At 38.2% G+C, this 22779-nt stretch overlaps 2 protein-coding genes across 2 annotated transcripts; one reads left to right on the top strand and one right to left on the bottom strand.

The window, feature by feature from the left end:
• Positions 1-1109: 1109 nt before the first annotated feature.
• On the top strand, positions 1110-13348 carry pcgf1 (polycomb group ring finger 1). The gene is made up of 9 exons (XM_026183314.1): positions 1110-1261; positions 5007-5112; positions 5257-5409; positions 5645-5716; positions 8582-8684; positions 8887-8932; positions 11582-11668; positions 12811-12891; positions 13171-13348. The coding sequence occupies exons 1-9, from the start codon at positions 1175-1177 to the stop codon at positions 13219-13221; spliced, it is 786 nt and encodes a 261-aa protein (XP_026039099.1). The 5' UTR covers positions 1110-1174; the 3' UTR covers positions 13222-13348.
• A 4649-nt stretch (positions 13349-17997) lies between these two features.
• On the bottom strand, positions 17998-20666 carry lbx2 (ladybird homeobox 2). Its single transcript, XM_026179230.1, has 2 exons — positions 19942-20666; positions 17998-19159 (listed from the first exon to the last, which is right to left on the bottom strand). The coding sequence occupies exons 1-2, from the start codon at positions 20264-20266 to the stop codon at positions 18696-18698; spliced, it is 789 nt and encodes a 262-aa protein (XP_026035015.1). The 5' UTR covers positions 20267-20666; the 3' UTR covers positions 17998-18695.
• Positions 20667-22779: the final 2113 nt, after the last annotated feature.

The following is a 22779-nucleotide window of genomic DNA, read 5'->3' as shown; positions in this document are numbered from 1 at the left end:
TAAGTGGAAGCGAATGGATGGATGGTCTAAAAAAGAGAAAATATCCAGTGAGTGGGAATTCTCTGGGTGAAAATGTCAGAGGCCAAAGGAGAATGCTGAGTTGATGGGAAGGAAACAGTGACTCAAATAACCATTTGCTACAACAAAGGTATGTATCTCTGAATGCACAGCACATCAAAACTTAAAGCAGTTAGGCTACAGCAGCAGAACACCACACCAGGTGTCACCCCTGTTAGCTAAGAACAGGAAACTGAGGCTACGATATGCATGGACTCACCAAAACTGGACAACAGAATAATGGAATGGAATAATGTTGCCTGGCCTGATGAGGTGAATTGAACTCAACTGAGAAATTAAGTCTCAATTGAGATGGTAGAGTCAGAATTTGGCATAAACAACATGAAAGCATTGATCTGCCATTGTATCAATGGTTCAGGCTGGTAGTAGTGGTGTAATGCTGTGAGGGATATTTTCTAGGCAAACCTTAACCTCCTTAATACCAATTAAACACAATATAAATGTCCCAGCCTTCCTGAATACTGTTGATGTAACTGTACCCATATGGACTCCACTATTACTAAATCTTAATCCAAAAGCACTAATAAAATTAGGTGGAATGGGAGAGTAACACTAAGAATGTGCAGCTCACAAATCTGCGGCAACTCTCAGATGTTATTATGTCAGTATGTACAACAGTCTCTAAGATCTCTAATTTCTAATGTTTCCAGTATCATATTGACTCAGACAAAAAGAGTTAAGGCCGTTCCGAAGGTTAAAGGGAGTCCAATTTGGTACTAAAAAGTGTACTTAATAAAGTTGCCAGTGAGCGTACACGTCTTTCTGACAGTTTAGCTAACAGATGACTAATTTAGTTTCAGCCACGTATTTCACCATTTTATTATCTATTTAGTATTATCTTTAGTTTTTAAGCCGTTTCCCACACTCTCACGCCCTTATTTAAATAATATTTTTTTCATAACAATTGTGGGTTTTTTTTATGTTTCCATTGGGGAAAAAATCGGCGTTTGCTCCCACTCGTTCTTTAAGTCATTATTCTTTTATTGTCCTTATTTAAAATTCGTTTTTCTCCTATTTCATTTCGCAGCTCCCCGCCTCAACTTAACACCACCACAGCCACTTCCGGTTTACCCGGAACTTAGCATAAGTCCCAAAGATGGCGGAGCAAGGTCCGATGGCCATAGCGATGCGGCTACGAAATCAGCTACAGTCCGTTTACAAACTGGACCCACTGCGAAACGAGGTGAGTATTGGTGTTACTTGAGCTCGTCCTCACAGAGGGGGGAAGGTACCGAGCGTCGAAGTGTAGCAAGGGGGACTTAATCCCACGTATTAGCGGCAGATCGTTGTCGCCTCCGCGGCGCTGATGGAGAGAGAGGAGAGCGATGCTGCTGAAGCGCTGCGAGGAGAGACGTGCTTGAGCATGCGTAGAGGGCATGAGTGCGATCGTGTTGTTTTGTAGAGCAGCGTGCTGAAACCTTTTCAACTAACTGTTATTTTGCTTTTTCCAGAGCACACATTTAGCACTTATTCTCAGTTCAAGTTGGGTTTTTTTGTTTATTTACATTTAATTCAAGCCTTGTGTGAGTGAAGTGGGGCGGTAACGATCGTTGCACTCCGTGAGTTCTTTCTCGTTGTGTAATGAAGTAACGGCTCTCGTTTCGAACTGCTGTTGGTTTGTGGTTGATTTGATCGTACGCAGTTGTTAGTAAGAGAACGCTTCGTTGCTTTTACTCGATTTTCAATGTTTCATCGCGATGCTGCCCGTAGTTTCCACCAAATCTGTGCAAAAACGTGACAAACATCATTCCACTTTTCTATTAAAATGTCCCCCTTTGTTTCAGTTTAACCCATGTTTTGTATCAATATTCACCGGCGCCACTAGTAGGAAAACTTTCTTTTGTTTTTGTTCGGTTCGTGGGTCTTTCCCACAGAGGTCAAAGGTCAGGGTCAGCTTAGCGCAGCACCTCTCTGAGCTGGACAAACACGTTTTCATGTTTGACTACTTGAGCAAAACACAGACACTTGTCTACAGGGATGAGTTATAAAAAAGTTCTTGTTAAATTCAGCTTTAAACTCCGAGTTTTCATACATTTAAAAAAAATGGCACCCACTAAAGAGCCTTTTCCATTCCAAAGAAAATCTTCAGTACTGCACCTTTCTAAGTTTTTTAAATATTAAATTTTCTGAAACTTTAAAAAAAATGTCTGCTAAAAATATAGCAAAACCCACAAAAACTGTATGTAGATCAACTGGGCTTAAGTGCAGAATCACCATTCAAAGGCCCATTGTGCGCATGGATATAAAAACAGTACAAGTCAGAATGCTCGACCTTTGCAGTGACCGCATACTATGACTCCACAGGAATTGTGCTGTAGGGGACATTTTAATTTGGTCTCTGTTGTTCCTTTAGAAAGAGGGGAATACACTGCACTACAAAGTTGTCCTTAATAGTCTGTTACCTTTATCTTGTGAAAATCCCAGCTCATTCAGATTTTTAAGTAAGCTTTCTAGTTTGATAGTGCCTTCATCCATAGCTCTTGTTATTTAAATGCAGAGTTTCTTTTTATGGCCTTTTGCTTGCTTTTGCCAGCAGTCCTTCTCTCATCTCATCAAGGCTTATAAGCTGTTCCCTATTTTTCCATGTTCTTAGTTTAAATCCAGAGGCAATCATAATTTTGATTTTTGTACATGTAGTGCCTAAACTATGGAACAGCCTTCATCAGACCAACAACTCAAATGAATCAGTGGTTTATTTGTTTTGTTAAACACTGGCCATATGCCCTTTGACTTTGGCTATATTTCACAGCAGTGTTTTCACTGGAATTATACCCTTACTGTTTTGTAAGTATAATTCTACTACGGGTATCACAATAACCATTACATTCAAAGAAATTAGACATCAATGTTGTGACATAAATGCATAAAAGCAGTGTTTTTGTAAGAATCTTTACAGTTTTATGTACTTTTATTTTGACTTTAAATATTTCCCATAAATGACACAATTCATACATACATAATAGAGCTGGGCGATAGAACGATAACGATATGTATCGCGATATAACTTTTACTCGATAGAGAAATTAAGCTATCGCGATAGACCTCGCCGCTCTTGTACTCTTAAAAAAAAAGGTCAGCCAATCCAAATTAAGTAGCGCAGAGCCGAACCAATCACAGCCGCAGCGTCACGTCGCGTGACTTGTTACGTACAGCACAAGTGCCAAGCCGCACGTGTGTTTGTTTGGGAAGCAGCCAGCGGGTAATGGAGCCAGCGCCTAATGGAGGAAATGAGTGTGCCGACTAGAAAAATCAACCGAGCGTGACCGAAGAGAAAACAGATGATGGTTCCAATGCCGGAGAGATTGTCGAACGGAAGAGCCATAGAAGTTCCGTAGTGTGAAGGTATTTCGGCTATTTCAAGTCTGACAAAAAACAGAGTAGCGTGCACTGTAAATTGTGCCGAAAACAAGTCTGGAAATACAATAAACTGGTGCATGCGTCACACTGTGCGCCACGTTATTGTTTCGGTGAAATGAATTTCTACAATACTGTTACTGTTAATTCTACTCTCTGCAGTGTTTAAATGCTTACATATACACACAGTTACTGTCCCTCCGCACATACGACTCGGTTCTGCTTCTATGCCCCAGCTTTGTTTACTTTTTCCCACCGAGGCTTCTAGACTTCTGATTGGCCAGCATATCGGCACGGTTAGGAATCTAGCACCACCTGCTGCTTTGGCATGTTCATAGCAGCGTTTTCCTTCATTTCTCCCTTTATGTGTGGACGGGATTATTTTTTAAAACGAAAACGGAAAATCTCAGTTTTCAAAAATACCCGTGTACGTGTGGACGTAGCCTCAGTCTCTGAATGGAAGCGCTAATTCGTCATTCGGCTTTTGTCAGACTAAAGTAACTGTTAAAACTGTTTGAAAAGATAAGCTATACAACAAGGAGAGATTGAGAATTTCCTTTTAGTTCTCAGTTTATTGGATATTGACAAAAGTTAGTCAGTTTTGTCTGTTCTTCTGTAAAACAAACTAAGATTTATTTTTAGAATTAATATTTTGTTTCTAAGTGGAATTGACAATTTAGTCTGTTTCGTTTGTTCTATTTTGAAACTTAAACGCTTTAGCAGCTGCCTTTTGTGTAGTTTGCAATATTTGCCTTTATTTATCTGAAAAAGTCTCATGTTCCTTAAGTACATCTACCCTGTTGAACTTATTATGAGAAATAAATATTTAAATCAAAACAAGCTGCTGATTATTTCACATTTTACTTGTGAGCAACGGCACATTTAAATCTTACAAATATAGTTATTTGGCTTATATCGTGATAGATATCGTTATCGCCTGAAATGAAAAAAACATATCGTGATATGAAAAAATCTCATATCGCCCAGCTCTAATACATAATAAGCAAAGATTTGTACTTTGTGACATAGGGCCTTTTCCTACTGGACCACATCCAGCCTAAACCATTGATACAAGGCAGGATGGATCCATGCTTTTGTGTTAGTTACACAATGTCCAGTTTTATATCCTGCTCTTAGCTGAAAATAGTGGCACCAGTGTGGCCATCTGTTGGTGTAGCCCATCTGCTTCAAGGTTTGACATGTTCAGAGATGCTCTTCTGCATACCTTGGTTTCATGAGTGATTCGTTGTCAAAGCAGTCTGAGGCATTTTCTCTTTTTGGGAACATTGTCTATAAACCCTAGAGATGTTTGTGTGTGAAAATCCCAATAGAGTAGCAAAATACTCAGTCCAGTCCTTTTGGCAACAAGAACCATGCCATATTGAAAATCACTTCAAGTCATTTTTCCCCTCCATTCTGATACTGGGGTTTAAATTTAGCAGGCTCTGTTGACCATGTCTGCATGCCTAAATTTCGTGTTGCTGCCATATGACCTGCTAGATATTTGTGTAAACAAGCAGTTCCACCTAACAAAGTAGCCAGCTTGTCAAAACACTTTGTTTTTGTCTCCACAGGAGGAAGTGAAGTTGAAGATCAAGGACCTGAACGAACACATTGTCTGCTACCTTTGTGCAGGCTACTTCATAGATGCCACAACAATAACAGAGTGTTTACACACCTGTGAGTGTTAACAGAGCCAAATGATCATTTATTCTAATATCATTTGCTGCCAACAGCCTTAATGCCATTTCACAGGCACTATTAAACTGTCTGTTATCAGCATAATGTGAAGAAAATATCTCTGTTTCTTTTTTTCCTCTACAGTCTGTAAAAGTTGTATCGTAAAGTATTTGCAAACAAGCAAATATTGTCCAATGTGCAACATCAAAATTCATGAAACGCAGCCGTTACTCAACCTCAAATTGGATCGAGTGATGCAAGACATTGTCTACAAACTGGTGCCTGGATTACAAGAAAGTATGTAAACAAAACTGCTCTCTACTATTTGCTAGTTATAGTTGGAGTCGGTTAGTTTTTCAAGGCACGTGTGCTTGTTTTGCACCTGCCAAGCAAGTGAATGCTGGAGTAATAACCAAATGAAAGCATCCTTTAACAGAATGAAGTTTTTAAGTGATGTAGGCTGTTCTTATGAGTTGCTGCCTTTCACATTTGAATGATTTTCTTAGTAAAATCCTTTGTTGTGTTTGCTTAGGTGAAGACAAAAGAATAAAGGAATTTTATCAGTCACGTGGATTAGAGAGAGTCATTCAACCTGCTGGAGATGGTAAGTCTTCATTTTATTCTTGCATCTGTCAGCATTATACAAAAAGACACTATCTGGAATCCAGTGCATTAATTGGTTGAATGCAAATCATGCCATATTGACCAAGCTGTTATCAAATAATGCAGTGGTTTTGAATTAGTTAATGAGTGACTATGAGACTGATGTTTATCTTAATAACACAAATCTTACCTTTTGGCTGATATACTGGACAGAATTATGCCACACTGGCCACAGCTGCAAATTCTTTTTCAAGGTTATCATCAAATTTCAAGCATTTATGCTTTTTTGCAAGTCCTGAGCACCATAGTCAGTTAGTGACAGAGGTGGTGATTGTCTGCCCTGAGTCAAACTGCACACAGCAAAAAGACCAGTGTTAAATGAACTCCCACAGAGTCATTTTCAACACTTTTTCAGGATTTATATAGCTCCACACTCTCTAGAGTTAAATCAACACTTTTGAAATACTTAAAATATTTAACACTTTCCCAGAGTTCATGTTTTAACTCGCAAAACAGAGTTAAAGTAACACTTTAGAGACTGAATAAGTGACTCTGCTGAGATACAGTTTTTAACCTTCTGGTTAGTGTTGGCTTCACTCCCTATAGTATCAGGCTTTCTACACTGGAAAGTGTTAAAATTAAATTCTGAGAAAGAATTATATTGCGCACAATAAATTTTCCCAAAAAGGACATTTATTTTGTCATCTAAAAATTGTTAAGAGGGTACAATGTAGACTGTCTAATCTGAAACATTGTATGACCTTTGCATATCGAAAGGTTTATAAAACTTTATTTTTGACATTTTCACTATGCATCTCTCCTCAGTATGTACAACTCTGAATGCATATAGATGGTTATCAAAACACTCTGTAAACAACATGTTTCCCATAAAAAGATGACATCTCAACCAAAAGTAAATCACTTGTTTGGCAAAAGACAGGCAGGTCTTCTTCAACTGCACTGGAAATAACAAGTCCAGCTTTATATTATCTTGGGACAAATTAAACACAAAGTGTGCTTTGAAAAGTTCATCAAATGCTCCAAGTGAGTGGCTGCCTGGCATGGAATGTGAGATGCTTATCCATTGTGATGTAGAAGGTGTCAGTCTTGCTCTTCTGATGCCTGACAGCGAGGAGGTATGGTTGCCAACCATACCTCCTCTGGAAGAGCATCAATTGCAGAGATGCTCTTCCAGACTGCAGCATGACTGGGGTTGACATAAGGAAACTGAAAATTATTCACAGAAATGATGTCCAAATACAGAAATAAATAAATAAATATAGAAGAGATTGCTCAAAGACATATTATTGAAATTTCATGATATAATTACCTTATGAAAGACTACAAGTCTCTGACTTGCATCACTTGCGCTGATTTTTGGACCTTTGTCCTCCTGGTGGTGGTGGAAGGAGATGTAACAACAACAACAGCGATGACATTTCTTGTTTAAAGGCTGAAGATGAAAAGACACAAAATTAATACAATTTCATCAAATGTACTGATCTGTTTTACAATGAAAACAGGGAAAGTTAAAGTTGAAAGTTGTAAAAAGTAGATCAATTTTTAGAGATACACAAGAAATTTTAAAGTTTTTTAAATTTAGTCAGTTAGTATGCATTTATTTGGCACAACTATAAAGAACACAACATACACTGAATACATACCCATGACTATCAATCATGTGAGCCACAAGTATGTTAACCATTTGTCATCTTGTGGCATCCTTCGTGGTGTTTGTTGCTTGGTATTCCTGTATTTACTTGGTCACCACCAAACTTACTTCCTAAGACAGTTTCAATTAACTATTAAAAATGAAAAAACAAACAAAAAGAGAAAAATGAACATTGAGGAAAAACCTGGCAATAAGGAATCTTTCTAGGAACTTGAGAGGAAAAAACAAAGCACAAGTGTCAAGCTTTGTAGCAACCTGTTTAGCAAATACTGCAGCAGTATTGTTAACTCTGCATCTCTTGCATGGGACCTCATCTACGATTATAGTTGAGGCACGTGAGCTGAAGCTTGAGTTGGAGTCAGGCAACTCAGAAGCAGAAGACAGGTCAGGAAACACTAAAGAAAAGGAAAATGTCAAATAATTTGTTCAATTGAATATAAAGTGCTTGATTATACTTTTTAGTGTATCTCACCATGATCGGTGAATACTGTTAACAGCACGTTGCCTTTATTTTTTTTGCAGTTCTTTTGATGTCAAACTGCATGTCAAATTCCACAAAACATCGAACAATAGAGGGGCATTAATGCCAGCCTGAACAGTTTACTTTGGTTTTTTTCATCACTAACAGCTTGAATGTGATCTGTAACATAGATAGATAGTTAGAAGCTGTTAACAGTTTGCGTTAACTCTTTATTGCCAGCGCCAATAGCTAGCATATTTTCTTTGTTTAAATCTTTTAAATGCACAAAATACATTTTATAGCACCAGTTTCTAACTATCTTTGTAAGTTCTACTTACCCTGTAGAACTGCATGCAGGTGCAAAATCAGTACTGTTCTTCCATGAGGCTCCAACTGATGAAGAAAAATGTCCGCACTGGGGGTGTCTGGGAGGGCTGGGCTTAACTTGAGTTCAAAATGAACTCTATACAGAGTTAAAGCTATTAAGTTAACTGATGACAGAGTTAACATTTTTAACCAACCTCTGTGCAGAGTTTCAGAATTTGGAATTTTCTCTTTTAAAAGTTAAATCAACAATGATGGGATACATTTTGTCAAATAACTCCAACATTGAGTACAATTTAAGTCAGAAAGTGTTTAAATCACACTTTGAGGCTTAAAATCAACTCTGAGACATTTACTGCAGCACATTTCAACACTCCAATTTTTGCTGTGATTGTCTTTTTTCTGTCTAGATGGTGTACCAGATGCTACAGTACCTTACACAAGCTTTGACCACTCAAAAGCTCACTTCTACAGATACGACGAGCAGGTTTCACTGTGTTTAGAAAGGTTAAGGTAGGCTGTACTTTTGCCTGTAATGGATTATCTTAAAGTGATCTGTGTGTACTTTAATAAAATATTTATTTGAGATAAGGCTGATAGAATGTAAATATGAAGGTGATTATATTAGTCTGCATGTTGTAAGCTATGAGGTTCAAGATAAACCTGTTTTAACAAAGCATGCATGTTTCAAAGCTCTTTATTTCTTGTGTTTCAGTTCATCACTAGCTGAAAAAAAAGATAAAACAAAGCTTACTCTTCAGGTAAGTCACTAATAAGCCCTGATAGAGTACCATAAACGTACATCAGCAAGTCTTTTTACTTTGTGAGATTGTTAAGTGTTTATTATTGCTTTTAAAGTGGCCTCTTTCAAACATGTCTCCGGGGCACATTTTTTTGAAGCTTTTACAAGTTATTTCCACACTTAACTGTACAGCAAATACATGGCACAGTGACAAGTGCGGACATAGAAGGTCTGGTTTGTCTGGCTGCTGATGAAACATCACACTCACAGAGAGACAGGGATAAGTGGGAGAAATACACCAGTGAGGCATATAATCATTCTTTATTTCCCAACCAAACTGCTTCTTTCTCAATAACTGGATTTTCGTAGTATCTTTGGCCCACGTATTGAAAGCGGAGGCTTAAGCTGTTGGGTAATGTTAGCAGTGGTTAGTGTTGAGGTCCTTATGTCAAACAAGCTGTGTTAGATCAAACATCACAAAGAAGTGTATCATTAAATAGTTGGAACTAATACATTGTTTTAAATTGCTTTGGGGACCAGATCTATTAATGTATACTTGTCAAGTTTTTGCTCTCTAAGTGCACAACCGCTTACTCGTTGTTATGTCATCTATTCTTTGGGCCAAACCGTTTGGATTCATGGAAAATGAAGGCTGCTACTAGAATGGCTTCAATGGATCTTTGCTCTATATATATTTCGGACAGTGTTTCTCAAACCTGGAATGCTCAACTTTACAAGCAAAAAACTATTATTTTATGCAGTAAATTGAAACCCACACTTACAGAAATGGTGAAATGTTCTTATTTCGTTTCAGGGGATTTCCTTTTGCTGGAAAGCCAAAACTTGTACTCAGCGTACTGTATATAGACAGGTCCATATATATTTGGACAGACAGTTTTTTTTTCTACTTTTGCTTCTGTACATTACAACAACAAATTTTAAATATATACATATATATTTAAATTTATACATACATAATTGTTATGTTTGTTGTTGTTTTTGGTTGTGTACAATGTCCTTGAGTGTTTTGAAAGGCACTTTCTTAAATAAAATGTATTATTATTATTATACATATATAAATACAGAATATATAAGTAAGCAATGAAATATACTCATTAACGAAATGTAGCAGCCAAATGTCTATTGCACAGTATTTTGACAATATGAAACATGGAAAAAAGAAAAATATATTGGTGGAAATGTTGCCTACTAAACATTTCCATATTTTGGTTTAATGGGTTAATTTTGATTGACAAATTTATTGAAGGACAGATAAGTACAAAGTAAAATGGAACTTATTGTCCAGTTCAGGTTGGGTATAAGGATTATTAGGGGATCCATTTAATCCAAACATGCTGTACATCATCGGTCCCCAACCTTTTTTGTGCCACGGATCGGTTTATGTGACGGGCCGGCCTTTCAGGTGTCGCAGATAAATATAACAAAATAAAACCAGTACTGGTACAAAAAAAAAAGATTTATTCATAACACACAGGAAAAGACCCGGGTAAACCGAGTTAACGATAAAAAATGATGACAAAAACCGACAAAACCCATAAATTTCACAGCCAAGCCTCAACTCTCGTGGCCCCGGGGTTGGGGACCGCTGCTGTAAATCATCAAAAGTGCAATGACTTGTTTCTCCAGCAGAGGGCACCATTGTTTCACAGACGTTCATGTGATTCCAAAGCCATGCCCATTTCCTAAACTCTTCCACTTAAGAGGAGTTTGATTGGGAGAGTTAATTTTGATTTTGCATGGGTTCAATTTCATAATAAGGCAGATTTGGGCTTTGTTGTTTAGGTGTTTCATCACAACTTTTAGTATTGAAAAAATTAGTGACTATATTCAGTTGTACTTCACCCTGACCACTTTCTCACTACTCTGCATTTGCAGTCGTAGTCTGCGTTGTTTTTTTTTTTTTTACTGAGACGTGAAATAATTAAAGCAAATTTCTGAGTTCTACAAAAAGAACAGTAAAACTCACCCTGCTTTCGTGGGGATAAGTAAGTTTAGCACCGTGGCTTAAGAGTGTCGAATAAGTCAGTCGGGACTGGAAAATGTCGAGCAGGAAGCAGAATTTTTCTTCACTGTAAATCTAATTGTAACACGAATAAGCCACACCCTGGTGTTTCACTCCCATCTAATTTATCTTAGTTTATATTTCCTTAATACTTGAAATGTGCTTTTGTAACAAAACACGGTTAGAGTGGGTGAGACTGTACAAATGTTGATATTATAAACATTTTATTATTTTAAGGACAAAATTTAAGACCACTGTTAAGACAGAGGCGTGCTTTTCTAGCTTTACAGACAAATCTATAAATACTTTTTATAACTATTGGTATAAAACTTTGACTCAACCCTGCAACAGTTCCTCCATCAATACAAAGTGTGAGTGTTAAAGTCCAGAAGTTTAACTGAGCCCAGTTTATCAGTTTTACAGGGTTTTTTTTTAAGAAAAAGGTATAAATTTGACATATTTACCTTCAGAATAAACAAGAACAGTCCCTGAACATCTCCCCTGGGGTTATAGGAGGCTATGCAGTAAAATAAATGTGCAGCTGGCCATAATTTATTTGAATTATTTTCAGTTTGAACATGTTAATGACTCATTATATTGCTTGTCTGAAGTTTTACAGTGCACTGTTTGACTTTATCTCTGCAGCAGAAGTTTGTTCGCTGTTCTGTTCGAGCAGAAGTGAGGCACCTACGGAAAGTGCTTTGTCATCGATTAAACGTAGAAAAACACCAGGTAAGTCAGCCATACTCTTTTATCTCATCAAACTGTAACATTACAATATTATTTCCCAGCATTTTTGTTCTTCCCTGATATAAAAAGTTGTTTTAATTACTGTGTAAAATAATTGATCTGTCTAACCAACCCCACTCTTGATCCCTCATGCTTATTTTTTACAGGGTCAACTTATCCTGGCCCTTAATTACAATTAATTTTTAATCTTTATTAGACATGTTTGTCGATTTCAGACCAAAAAATCCAGTGAATTTCTCTAATAATAGCTAGAATTTCACCCCAGGACTACATACCTTAAAGGGCCTTTTTCCTGTTTGCATTTGCGCTACTAATAATTAACGACATACCACATGTTTCAGTTTAAATGTGTTAAACTGTGTCACATCTTGGTAAACCCAACAGACACAATAAAGCTGCATCCTTGTTTAAGAAGTAAAGAACTTACTGTTTACCTTTATTTGTGTCAAAATGGTTAAGTCGGACTTAATTTAATTTCCATTAAGATCATTTTATCTTTACATTATAAATCACAACTCTACCTATTAATGTTTCTGCTCGTCCTTACTTGAATGTTTTGTTTGCGGGTGTCATTGTGGCGCATTCATAACATAAGCCATTTCTGTGTTTATCTTTGTCTGTTCTTTCTTGCCCATTTTGTTTTCTTGTGTTTCACTGAGATAGGTTTTAGATTCTCAGACAGAAAAAAAAAAGCTAATTAAAATGTTGGTTAATCTTCCAAAGAGGGCTGTATTATATGCAGTAATAATAACATTAGTATAGTGTTTTACTGTTAGGACCTTAGCTGACTTGCTCTGTCAGTTCCAGCTCTCAGGCTGTATTTTCCTCATGTGTGCTACAAAAGGATCAAAATAGATTTGTATTCTTTCCATCACATATAGACTTAATAAAGCCTGGACACACTGGTCAAACAAATGTGCTATTATGTTTTTGGGTTGTTTTTGTTTTCATTAAGGTCTCTCAGGGACAAATTCCATTTAAAAAATTCAGAATAAAGTAGTTTAGTCCATGACAGTAGCAGTGTCATTAACGCAAGCTGCCCAGTCATGTTTTCAGTGAAGAAAGAAGTAATAGAAGTCTATATCAAGTTTTTCTTCACATCTGTTTGTATGGCCTCCCTACAGGTCCAGATGCTGTTCAATAACGAGTTTCTGCCAGATCACATGACCATGAAGCGGTTATGGCTCTCACACTGGTTTGGCAAGGTACAGTGCACCCACTGTCAGCTAGCACAGATAAATGCCACACATTTCTTTACACCTGAACAATTCCTTTGTACTAGAATTCAGTTGGTAAATAAGGAGAAAGTTTTAAGATGTATAATAAAAAATTCCAGTCATAGCTTGAAAAATAACTGTTAAAACAATCTGTTTCAATTGAATAAAACAGTCTGGAAGTAGTGGGATAGGTTTTGTGTTATCTGTGCAAGATGTGTATGGTTATGTATATCTCACTTTAAATACTGCAATATCTTTTCCCTTTAGGCCCAGCCATTAGTTCTTCACTACACCATCAAGGACAAAAGGAACAGATAGGACTTGTTTTTCAGTTGGACAAAAGCTGTACATATTTTGTACAATACATATTCTATTTTAATAGTGTTTGTGTACATATACTTATTTTCCTTGTTTTGTATTTTTGAAAATAAAATTTTAAATGGAAAAAATGAGCTTGTGTTAATGACTGGGTAGATGTTTCCATCAGCATAAGGCCTGCATACGCAAAAGGTTCTCGGTGTCTAATTCATTATTTATTGTACACATCACCTGACAGGCTGAATGGAGGGTTGTGGACAGAATACAAAGAGATTGGTGCTCATTGCAGTTTGATTTAATATCTTGATAAAAGCTGCAATAAGTTATTCAGTACGTGTGAGTTATGATCCAGTTGGCAATGAAGAAAATCCACTCAGCAGTGGATTTTCTTTTCCCTGCGTACAAATCCATAATCATTAGTGAGGTTACGGCTGCAGTTGTGAAACCATATTATTTATGGGGGGGTTGGGTTTTTTTGGAGGGGGGGGGGGGGGGGGGTTGTGTGCCTTATTATTAAAACTTGTCAACAAATAGCTTAACTGCAGCCATGTGTTGGCACTGTGAGTGCAGTGTTTCGTTTAATTTCAAAATTGAACACAAATTATTTTCCTATGTTTACATTAAAAATATATAATCATTACTTGTTTTGCCATGAAGTTATTGGATGTTTTTCATGATTTCTTTTTTTTTTTAGTTTAAGTTTTAAACTTTAAATGACTACTAGCAAAATAAATGATGTGCAGAAGATATAAAGATCAAATGTGAAAAACAAAATCAGATTCCTTAGCTTTTTTCCCCACTTTCATGATTAAAGTAAAATCTGTTTTGGCTGCAGATACAGCCCCGAATACGTCTGCCATGCTTTACACATCTGGACTATTTCCCCATCTTCCATGAGAAAACTGTTCATGCTTCTGCAGGTAGTTTATCTCTGAAATAAAACATCTTCTAAGTTTGTTTGCAGAGCGCAGCACATTTCACACTGGTTTTTGCATTTTCAGTTTTTCTGGGGCCTCTCACAGAAAAGTTGGGTGTATGATTGTTTCAAAGATCGTGGTTTTAATAGTCGCCCACGCCCCACAGCAGTAGTTTTTTTGTCCAGTCAGAAACCTGTGACTCCTAATATTAGGAAGTGTGAATATGCGTCTCCTATCTCAGCCATGTAGCTGCTTCTGTGTTGACACAGACCACTTGGTTTCCTCTCTTACAGGCCTGCTCAGGCTAGATTTACAGCCATGCCATGTCTTTTCCATTTTTATAATTGACCTTACTGTAATCTGAGCGATATTCAGCGCCTTGGAAACAACTACTATCCCTCCCCTGCATGGTAGTTCTCTGTAAACATGTCAGTGTGTAGATTACTCAGGATTATCCCTACATGCACATTTAAGCTCACTGCTTATGCAACTGTGTGTGTGTGTGTGTGTGTGTGTGTGTGTGTGTGTGTGTGTGTGTGTGTTTTCCAGTCATCCACATGAATTGTTTGCTTTTATTTACAAAGCAGGTCAGGAAAATTACGAAGTAATTCAGTAATATAAAAAGTCTGAACCTTAAAGTGTTTGTCCTCAAAGTCACTTAGTTACAACTTTTTGTTGTTGTTGTTGTTTTTTCTTAGCAGTTAAACATTTCAACTCATAAGTTAGGATTCCTGCAATATACAGATTTTTAAAAATCACGAAATTTGTGGCGACGCATCCTGAGATTATATGGTCTCAAACAATCCCTGAAACCAGCAAAAGTTTTCATTAGGTCCTGCATACCTGATAAATGCCCCTATCTATGAAGCACCATGCTCCCACACTCTGTTACAAATCTGTGGTTCACATCCCAAACTGGAGATAAGTGCTTTAGAAAGCTCCCCCGTTTCAACCGAACTGCTGTTTTCAGAGTCACTGCAGCGCTTCTTATGGTGACCTTCATATTGTTCAGTGAGTCCAGTGAATTTTCTCTTTGGAATAACAGAATGTAAAACCACCTCCTTTCTTTCCCCCCCCCCCCCCCCCCCCTTCTTTCTATAACACATGGATATTTTTCCACATGGCTTTTGGGGAAAACTGAGGGAGTTTTATCTTTGCACTGAGTTTTATCTCTGTCACATTCTGTGGCTGTTTTGCCCTTCTTGCAAAGCGAATCCTCCCAGATGGGCACTAGATGGCACACTTGGTGCTTTTCAGTTATCGGACTAGCTTTGATGTGTGCGATCTTGTCCTGAGTGAAAGCAAAGTCTCTGATAACCTGACATGATCTGATAATACATACAAGCCTTCTGTCTCTACTCTTTCTAAGTACGCTGTGGTGTTGCTGCCAAACCATTTAAGCAACAGTTTGCTGGGCTGCTCGATGGGTTTCTTAAAGATCTTTTTTGGACATTTATATTAAGAAAAAAAATAACAGTAAATGTTTAACAGTTGTGTAATATTGCATAGATAACATCTAGGATATTTTTGTTCTGTGCTAGATGTGGACAGACATCAGTGTTCATGTGTCTTAAAGGGCAAAGGTTAGAAATAACTTTAGAGTTCATATTGAAGAAATCCTCGTCTTCATCAAGGGGTAAACAATTTTCCAAGTGTGGAGGTCAGTAAGCTGTAGTAAGGCAGCTGTTGAGTAAAGAATCACTGGAATTTCTCATGGTGGAGCTTGAGGGAAAAAAGTATTTTCCATGTTTTTTACATTAAGCTTGATAACATCTAAACGTTACTATAAACCCCCCCCCCCCCCCCCCCCCCCCCCCAACAAACACACACGTGATTTTCCACCCTTGAGGATGTCTCTTCAGGGTACTCTTATGTTGCAAACAAAACGATAATCTTCTAAAGCTGTGACCTTCACGCCAAAATATATGTTTCCAGTTCTCTGTTGGAGCTTTTAACCACATTACAGGTTGTCTCTGGGTTTTTTGGTCCTCTTTATACTAAATTATAAATGTGCATCTAAACGTGACCCAGTGACTTTGAAAGCCAAGTGCCTGCTGTCTCTTGATGCACAGGACCATCTGTGTTTTAAAGTCAATTTGAAGAAAAGAGTCAAATAGATGGTACACGTTACCATACAAAGAAAAACAGCTATTCATACAGCAATTCAATTAAACATGTTAATTATTATTTCTAAACCAAGTTTTAATTAATGAAATTGATACTTTGTAACAAAAAAAATAAAGGATTGTAGAGATTTATCTGATTAATAATTAAAGCGGTTGTTATAAGCTCAGTAAAAATCACAATGAATTGAAGTGTTATTTATAAAGAGAATGTTGTAGCTTTATCAGGAGGTTAATCCTATTGGTAGCTTTATCCATTTTACACTGACTTTTATTTAAGGCTCCATCCCCTGCGTTGTTCCTGCTGCCAGAGTGTCTTTATAATAAAAGGCCTACTTGACTTTTCAACCTCCACGATTCCAGCCGATTACTTCTATTGTGTTTGCCAGTCTGCTGTGTTTATCTGCCCGCCCAAAAGAAGAGAAGAAAAAACTCGGTCCTAACAAGCCCTTTAGTTTTCCCTCAGTTTCACCTTCTTTTTTTTTTTTGATTGAAGTGAGTTTTTCTAATAACGGACAATTAAAAATAAAAGACAATTGTCTCAAATAAGAAAACATTTTTCAGTCTGTTCTTCTTAGCAATAAAATAAATAAATAAACGATGTGATACCTTTTGCGTTTATTTTGTAAAATGTTTTATTCTTTCTAATTTAATTTGAAATGTTGTTAAATTCATTTTTATTTTCCTTATTTCATGGTCGACAAACTGAATGCGAATTATCCGATTTTTCTTCTGAAATATTAAGAGCATTTTAAATTAATTTCGGTTAAAAATCATACATTTGAATACGCTTATCTGATTAGGTTTCTAAATTGAAAAAAAAATAACTCGAAAATATTTTAAAGGGAAGCGCGGAAAAGCAATTTTAAAAATCCTGCAGGACGGTTTTTATGTTGAACATAAGCTTAAGGGAAACTCAGTTTAAGATAAATTACGTTCTGTCATTATATAAACTACAACAGCAGCCACCTCCCCTCCCTCACTAACGCACATTCACCAAACTTTTGGTGTGGCTACAAAACTGTTGCAAATGGTCGGCTGGCAGCAGCAGCAGCACGTCGCATTTCCACTGCCTCCCATTGAGGTTTATTCATTAGGATCCTCACACTAACCCATTTGCCATTCATTGGTGCCTTCTTCTCCTTTTTTCCAAACAAACCCGAGTCAAGAGTGGCAGATGCGTGCCATTATTGCCCACGGCTCGGTGGAAGCTGTTTTATGCAAGGCAAAGGCGGGTTAACCTAATCAATCATGTCCACTAGTTGTGTTAAAGACGATTCATAGAAGGAGGAAGAAAACATATGGCGCAGGGGTGGAGGCAAGCTTTTCTTAACACCGCAGCCAGACCGGGACCTTCTTGCGACAAGATGTATTCAAAGCCGGTGGAGAGAATGGGAATAAAGGCGGTGGACGGCTGCTAATTGAAGTCATGGCACTTCAGGCTTGAAAGCAGAGGTCAATTATTCAGAAAGTCCCGTTTTTACCAAGCGAAGCAAATTTTAGGGTGAATGTTTTATGTGTCTTCTTAAACTCTCAAAGCAAATCCAGAGGTCGTTTGAATTCTATTTAGTGCGTCTTTATGATAGAAGATTTTTTTTTATAGAAAACAGGGATTATGGCCCATTTTCCTCCCTCTAAAATGTAAAATCAAACCCCGTTTATTTCAGTTAACTCTCTGGTTTATTTTTTAAATTTGGGCTCATGTGCACAATCACACATCCAACAGCGCCGAAAGCTTCTTGAAATACCATATAACCTTTATTTACATAGATGCTGATTAAATAGAATGTTACAATAAAATTATCGCATAGGATGTTTGATCTATATACAGAATTCAGAGCGTGTAAAAGTTTGCAGTCGATAGCGATGGACGCCTTCTTTGCGCTGCGAATAGGCCTCCAAGCTTGCAGACACACCTTTCTCTCAGGACAAAAAAAATAAGTCTACTCTTAAGGTAGGATGAACCTACAAGTTGGGGTTTATTTGCTTAAAAAATCATAGGGGGTGTGATTTAAATATTTGTCACGTCCGATTAATTTTATTAAAAAAGGCGAATAAATGGCAAAAATAATTGCACAACTTTTCCACCCCCTTGAATCACGAAATAATAAAATGTATACTTAAATGTTTAGTCTATACAATTATCAGTCTTCCTGTACCATAACAATTTGGTCTGTCTGAAAGAATAGCAGGGATTCCTCAGATTTTTTTGTGGTGAAACTTAAATGACAGACCCGGAAGGCTTTACAAGTTCCAATAATAAATTAACATGAAGACGAAAAGAAAAATGGGGGAGGAAAAACTTTCCCGAAATGTTTATATATGTGTGTATTCTCCTCTTGTCTATCATCCGTGCAAAAGTTTGGCAAGAAAAATGTCCCCTTTTGATATTTTGTTGTTGTTGCTGCTTATGAATCACAGACCCCCCTGACTGTCAATCGTCCACCTCGATTTCCTCGTCATCCTCCGAGAATTCATCCGTGGTTTGGTCTCTTGACGAGGAGGGGGACTGTGGGAAGGCCCGTTGTCCTTGAGAAGTCGGGGAGCAACTGGGCGATCTGGCCCCGGGGCCCCCACTCTGGGGGTCCTCAATGTTGTCCATGGTGACAAGCTTCTGCAGGGTCTGTGGGGTGATTTTCTTGAGCGACTCGACATCTGCTTTCATCTCCTCCAGATCCCTCTTGAGTTTAGCTCTGCGATTCTGAAACCAGGTGATGACCTGCGCGTTGGAGAGTCCCAACTGCTGCGCGATTTGGTCACGGTCGGCCGGAGAAAGGTACTTCTGGTACAAAAACCTCTTCTCCAATTCATAAATCTGGTGGTTCGTGAAGGCTGTCCGCGACTTTCTCCTCTTCTTAGACGTCTGCCTCTGTCCAAAAGCATTTACATGCTCACGACCTTGGATGAGTGGGAGAAGAAAAACAAGAGGGATGAAATAGCCGCAAGAGTCACTTACCCTCAAACTCCAACAGCAACAGAGGGCAGTGCAGAACAGGTCTGACCACGCTCTGCGGGCTTGCTTTTGACATTTTCCTTGTAGCAAACTATTTATCACACTTAATTTCTAATGACGACATTTAAATTTTACCCTGCAGAGTCAAGGTAACCACTGCTGCGATCATTTTGGAGTGGTTTAAATACTGTGTAAAAAAAAAAAAGAAAGAAGTAAATTTGCACTGGAAATTAACCTTTCAATTCCCACCATATCATTAGCCAAGCAAAAAATAAGGGAGTTGACTAAGAATAGCTATGCTTACATATTTCTGCTGCAGGCCTACATCAGGAATCAGGATGTAAAATAGCGTCAGTTGTAAAAAGAAAAAAAAATCTGTTTATTTAATCCAACGCAGCGCTGCATGCAGCAGGCCATAGTGGCTATTTGATGTTTTGACAACAGACACGAGCATATTCAAAAGATTACCCACTTACATCAGTTTATGTATGATATGCACGCATATTTGCATGCGTAAATGTTCCGTGTCCTTTTCCTTATCTTGAATTCTACACGCATTCCCATGCAGCTGTCCTAGCATGTCTGTATTAAAAAGTCAAAACAAACCCAGCTAGCAGTGACCTTAGTTCTGAATCCCGCATTTACTGTACTTGTTCCCCTTAAAAACTAGTTTGAATGCTTATCCTGCCTTCCCGAAAATTCAAAATTGGGTCAAGAAAGTTTTTACCTTCCGCTGCCTGGATAACGCTGACTTCCAGACCCTTAAACGTTTTGCTGGCCAGCTCCTCCAGCGCGCACAGCGGCGAGGACGGAGTGGTGATCCCGTTCCTCGCTGAGTTGGAGCCCGTCACTTTCTCAAGCACTCTGGCCGGACAGATACTTGCGACCGACTTCTTCACGGAGGGTTTGTTAAGGATATCCTCAATACTGAAAGGCGTTAACGGTTTGTTGGAGTTGGCCGGCGGCGGCAGCTGGTCCAAGGGAGCCCGCCTCCTCTCCTCGCCGCCGGACTGCAACACAGAACCTGCTTTCATGTCTTTACTGGAGGTCATCGCAGTCCCGAAGAAGTGCTGCTTTCAGGAAAGTTGATTATTTCATTCAAATGGCAGATTTAAGCGTCCACAAGTTTAACTCTGGTGCTCTCGTAGACCTCCACAATATTTTGAAACGAATGCTGCAACTTAGCTCGTGTAAGAGCCTTCCTCCAAAATAACCATGCTTCGGGCGTAGTTGTAAAGGCAGCCGGACTATATTCCCTTCAGAGTCCCAGTTCCTCTGCCAAGTTCCATGTAGATCTTTTGGAAGTAACCGGCTGGAGGGGGTGAAACCCTGCAAGGCAAGAAAGCTTTCACAGGCAGAGAGAAAAAGAAAGCGACTGCTAACGAGTTATTGTTGATTGGGCGAAGTTCAATTAGAGAAACACTACACTACTTGCTGACCCGCTGCTGCGTCTTAAAGGGCCGGACCATAATAACTAATTGGACGTGGGGAATAGGAGGAGTCTGTTGCTGCCGAGGAGAAAGATGCCCTGAAATGTTTATGCATCTGTTTCCCTCTGCTGGAGTATTCTCCTAAAAAAGGGAGAGTTAATAGCCATTAGAATAGAGCCACCAACATTTCTGCATTATTGAAAAGTCTGGAGGAAGAAAGAACCAGCAACAATCTCTTGCCGTCATGTGAATTTAGTCGTTCTGTCACTTTTGTGCGTAATTACGCATATAACGTTTTGCGTAATGTGTTATACAGACGCCTTGTTGGACTGAAATTTGAGTTAAAAATAGACACAATGAGCACATTGAGGGACTCGGTTATGGGACATATTAAAATGCAACAGAACCACGATAGAATATTTTTTGGATTTTTATTTTATTCATTATTTTTAACGACAGGAAATAAGGAATCTGAGAGTAAATATTGTCATTATATTTTAAAAATAAATTTAAAAATAGTAATGTGCTGAAGTCTCTGGGGAAAACACGTCTGCTACAAAATCTTTTCATTTTGTGGACAGATTCGAGGATGAAAGAACAGAGAAAGTCAGCTTAATCTCTGGACTCAGTTGTTTATTCGGTTTTGTCGATTAAGTTCTTTTGTTTCTCTTTGGTAATGCCACACGTGCTCCGGTATTTCCCTGCAGGTAAAACCCCGAGTTCCAGTGTAATTTAATGCTGTACCGTGAAACAAGCGAATAATAAAGGTGACGCCGTGCTGTGGCTCAGAGTCTGAGGACGGAGAATGTGAATTTCACTGAAGGAGGCTTAGGATGTAAAGAGAGAAAAGAGAGAGAAAGGAGGACGCGTGGGACGCGTGGGACGCATGGGAGAGCAGCAGGTACGTCTGATCAGAGGGACACACCTTGTTTTATTTAAGGTTCGGTGGTCTTTGTCACGATTTGGATGATATATTCGTTTAGATGAATTACATGAGACTTGTCGGCTGAATTAAATTAGCATTTTTCAGATATTAAGATACAGAATTATGTATCTTACATACGCCACCTTGAATCAAGCGCAACTTTAATGGGCATTTCTTTATGCAAAACGCAACAAAAGCTTCTCATGATAAATAAACAATGCAGACCATATTTTAGCAGTTGTATTAGAATTCGAGTACCACCTGCTGAAAGCGGCCGGGGGCTGAATATTACAAACGCTGGAGAAACATTTTTACAATACAGTCATATTTTTTGTGACCCCACTGGGTAAAGCCTGCCGCCCAGGAAGCCACTGCGGAGAATCTTGTGCCAACAGGAGCATATGGTGACATTGGTTTAGGGACAGAGCTATAAAACAGCAGGAAATTCTATTATCTGCCTTGGAGGTCCACCCTTTGTGACTGCTTTGAATACATATTTCTCCATAACGAGCAGGAGTTGGTGGGGATAAATTCAGTTAGGGAATTTGGACAGAAATGTGCACGGTTTTGGAGAAAGTGCTGGTACCTGAAAATATATTAATATCACAAAGAAGGCGATTTAACCTGACACTTCAGACTTGAATTCAAAATTAGGTTGAAATTTAAGGAAGTTAGAAGCTAATCTTGTTTTATTTTGCTGTGCAAAAAAGAAAAAGAAAAAAGGTTTGATTTTATAGACATGGGCGAGTACTTTTAAATATATATTTTGTCTTAGCAAAACTCTCTTTACATTTTTAATATTCAAAATCATTTAAAAACATCTGGGCATTGTATCATATTTATTAGTCATATCATCTATCAAACATAGTTATAAAAGGGGCAAAAAATCCTCTACTTGAGGTGTAGTTATATGCTCTTCACAAAGATGGACCTCCTCTGAGCTCCGCTCAGATCCGGACTTCTGTACATGATTAACCTTAAATTGGGTTTAAGCCTAAATAACCCTGAGACCTTTCTACTATTGGTTCAGTTGGCTTTCAGTTCTCAAGTGAAGTTGGTCCGAAACATATTCCCCTCCTCTGGCTTAATTTAAACGTTAATTAGAAGCAGAACAGCTGACACCATCAATCATCAGCTCTTGAGGGATTTAATTGGATGATTCGCTTCGATTTTTGCCTCCTAGGTTATCGCTCTCCAAAATATTGCGCGT

Source organism: Astatotilapia calliptera, chromosome 2, assembly GCF_900246225.1.
Source record: "Astatotilapia calliptera chromosome 2, fAstCal1.2, whole genome shotgun sequence".
NCBI lineage: Eukaryota > Metazoa > Chordata > Actinopteri > Cichliformes > Cichlidae > Astatotilapia > Astatotilapia calliptera.
Note: the sequence above shows the minus strand (reverse complement) of the source record. Positions and strands in the feature narration are given on the sequence as shown.

Coding starts and splice junctions, on each gene's coding strand:
- lbx2 (XM_026179230.1), bottom strand. CDS start 20,266: ATGACCTCCAGTAAAGACATGAAAGCAGGTTCTGTGTTGCAGTCCGGC. Junction 19,160..19,941: donor CGTTATCCAGGCAGCGGAAG/GTAAAAACTTTC, acceptor CACTCATCCAAG/GTCGTGAGCATGTAAATGCT.
- pcgf1 (XM_026183314.1), top strand. CDS start 1,175: ATGGCGGAGCAAGGTCCGATGGCCATAGCGATGCGGCTACGAAATCAG. Junction 1,262..5,006: donor TGGACCCACTGCGAAACGAG/GTGAGTATTGGT, acceptor TTGTCTCCACAG/GAGGAAGTGAAGTTGAAGAT. Junction 5,717..8,581: donor CATTCAACCTGCTGGAGATG/GTAAGTCTTCAT, acceptor TTTTCTGTCTAG/ATGGTGTACCAGATGCTACA.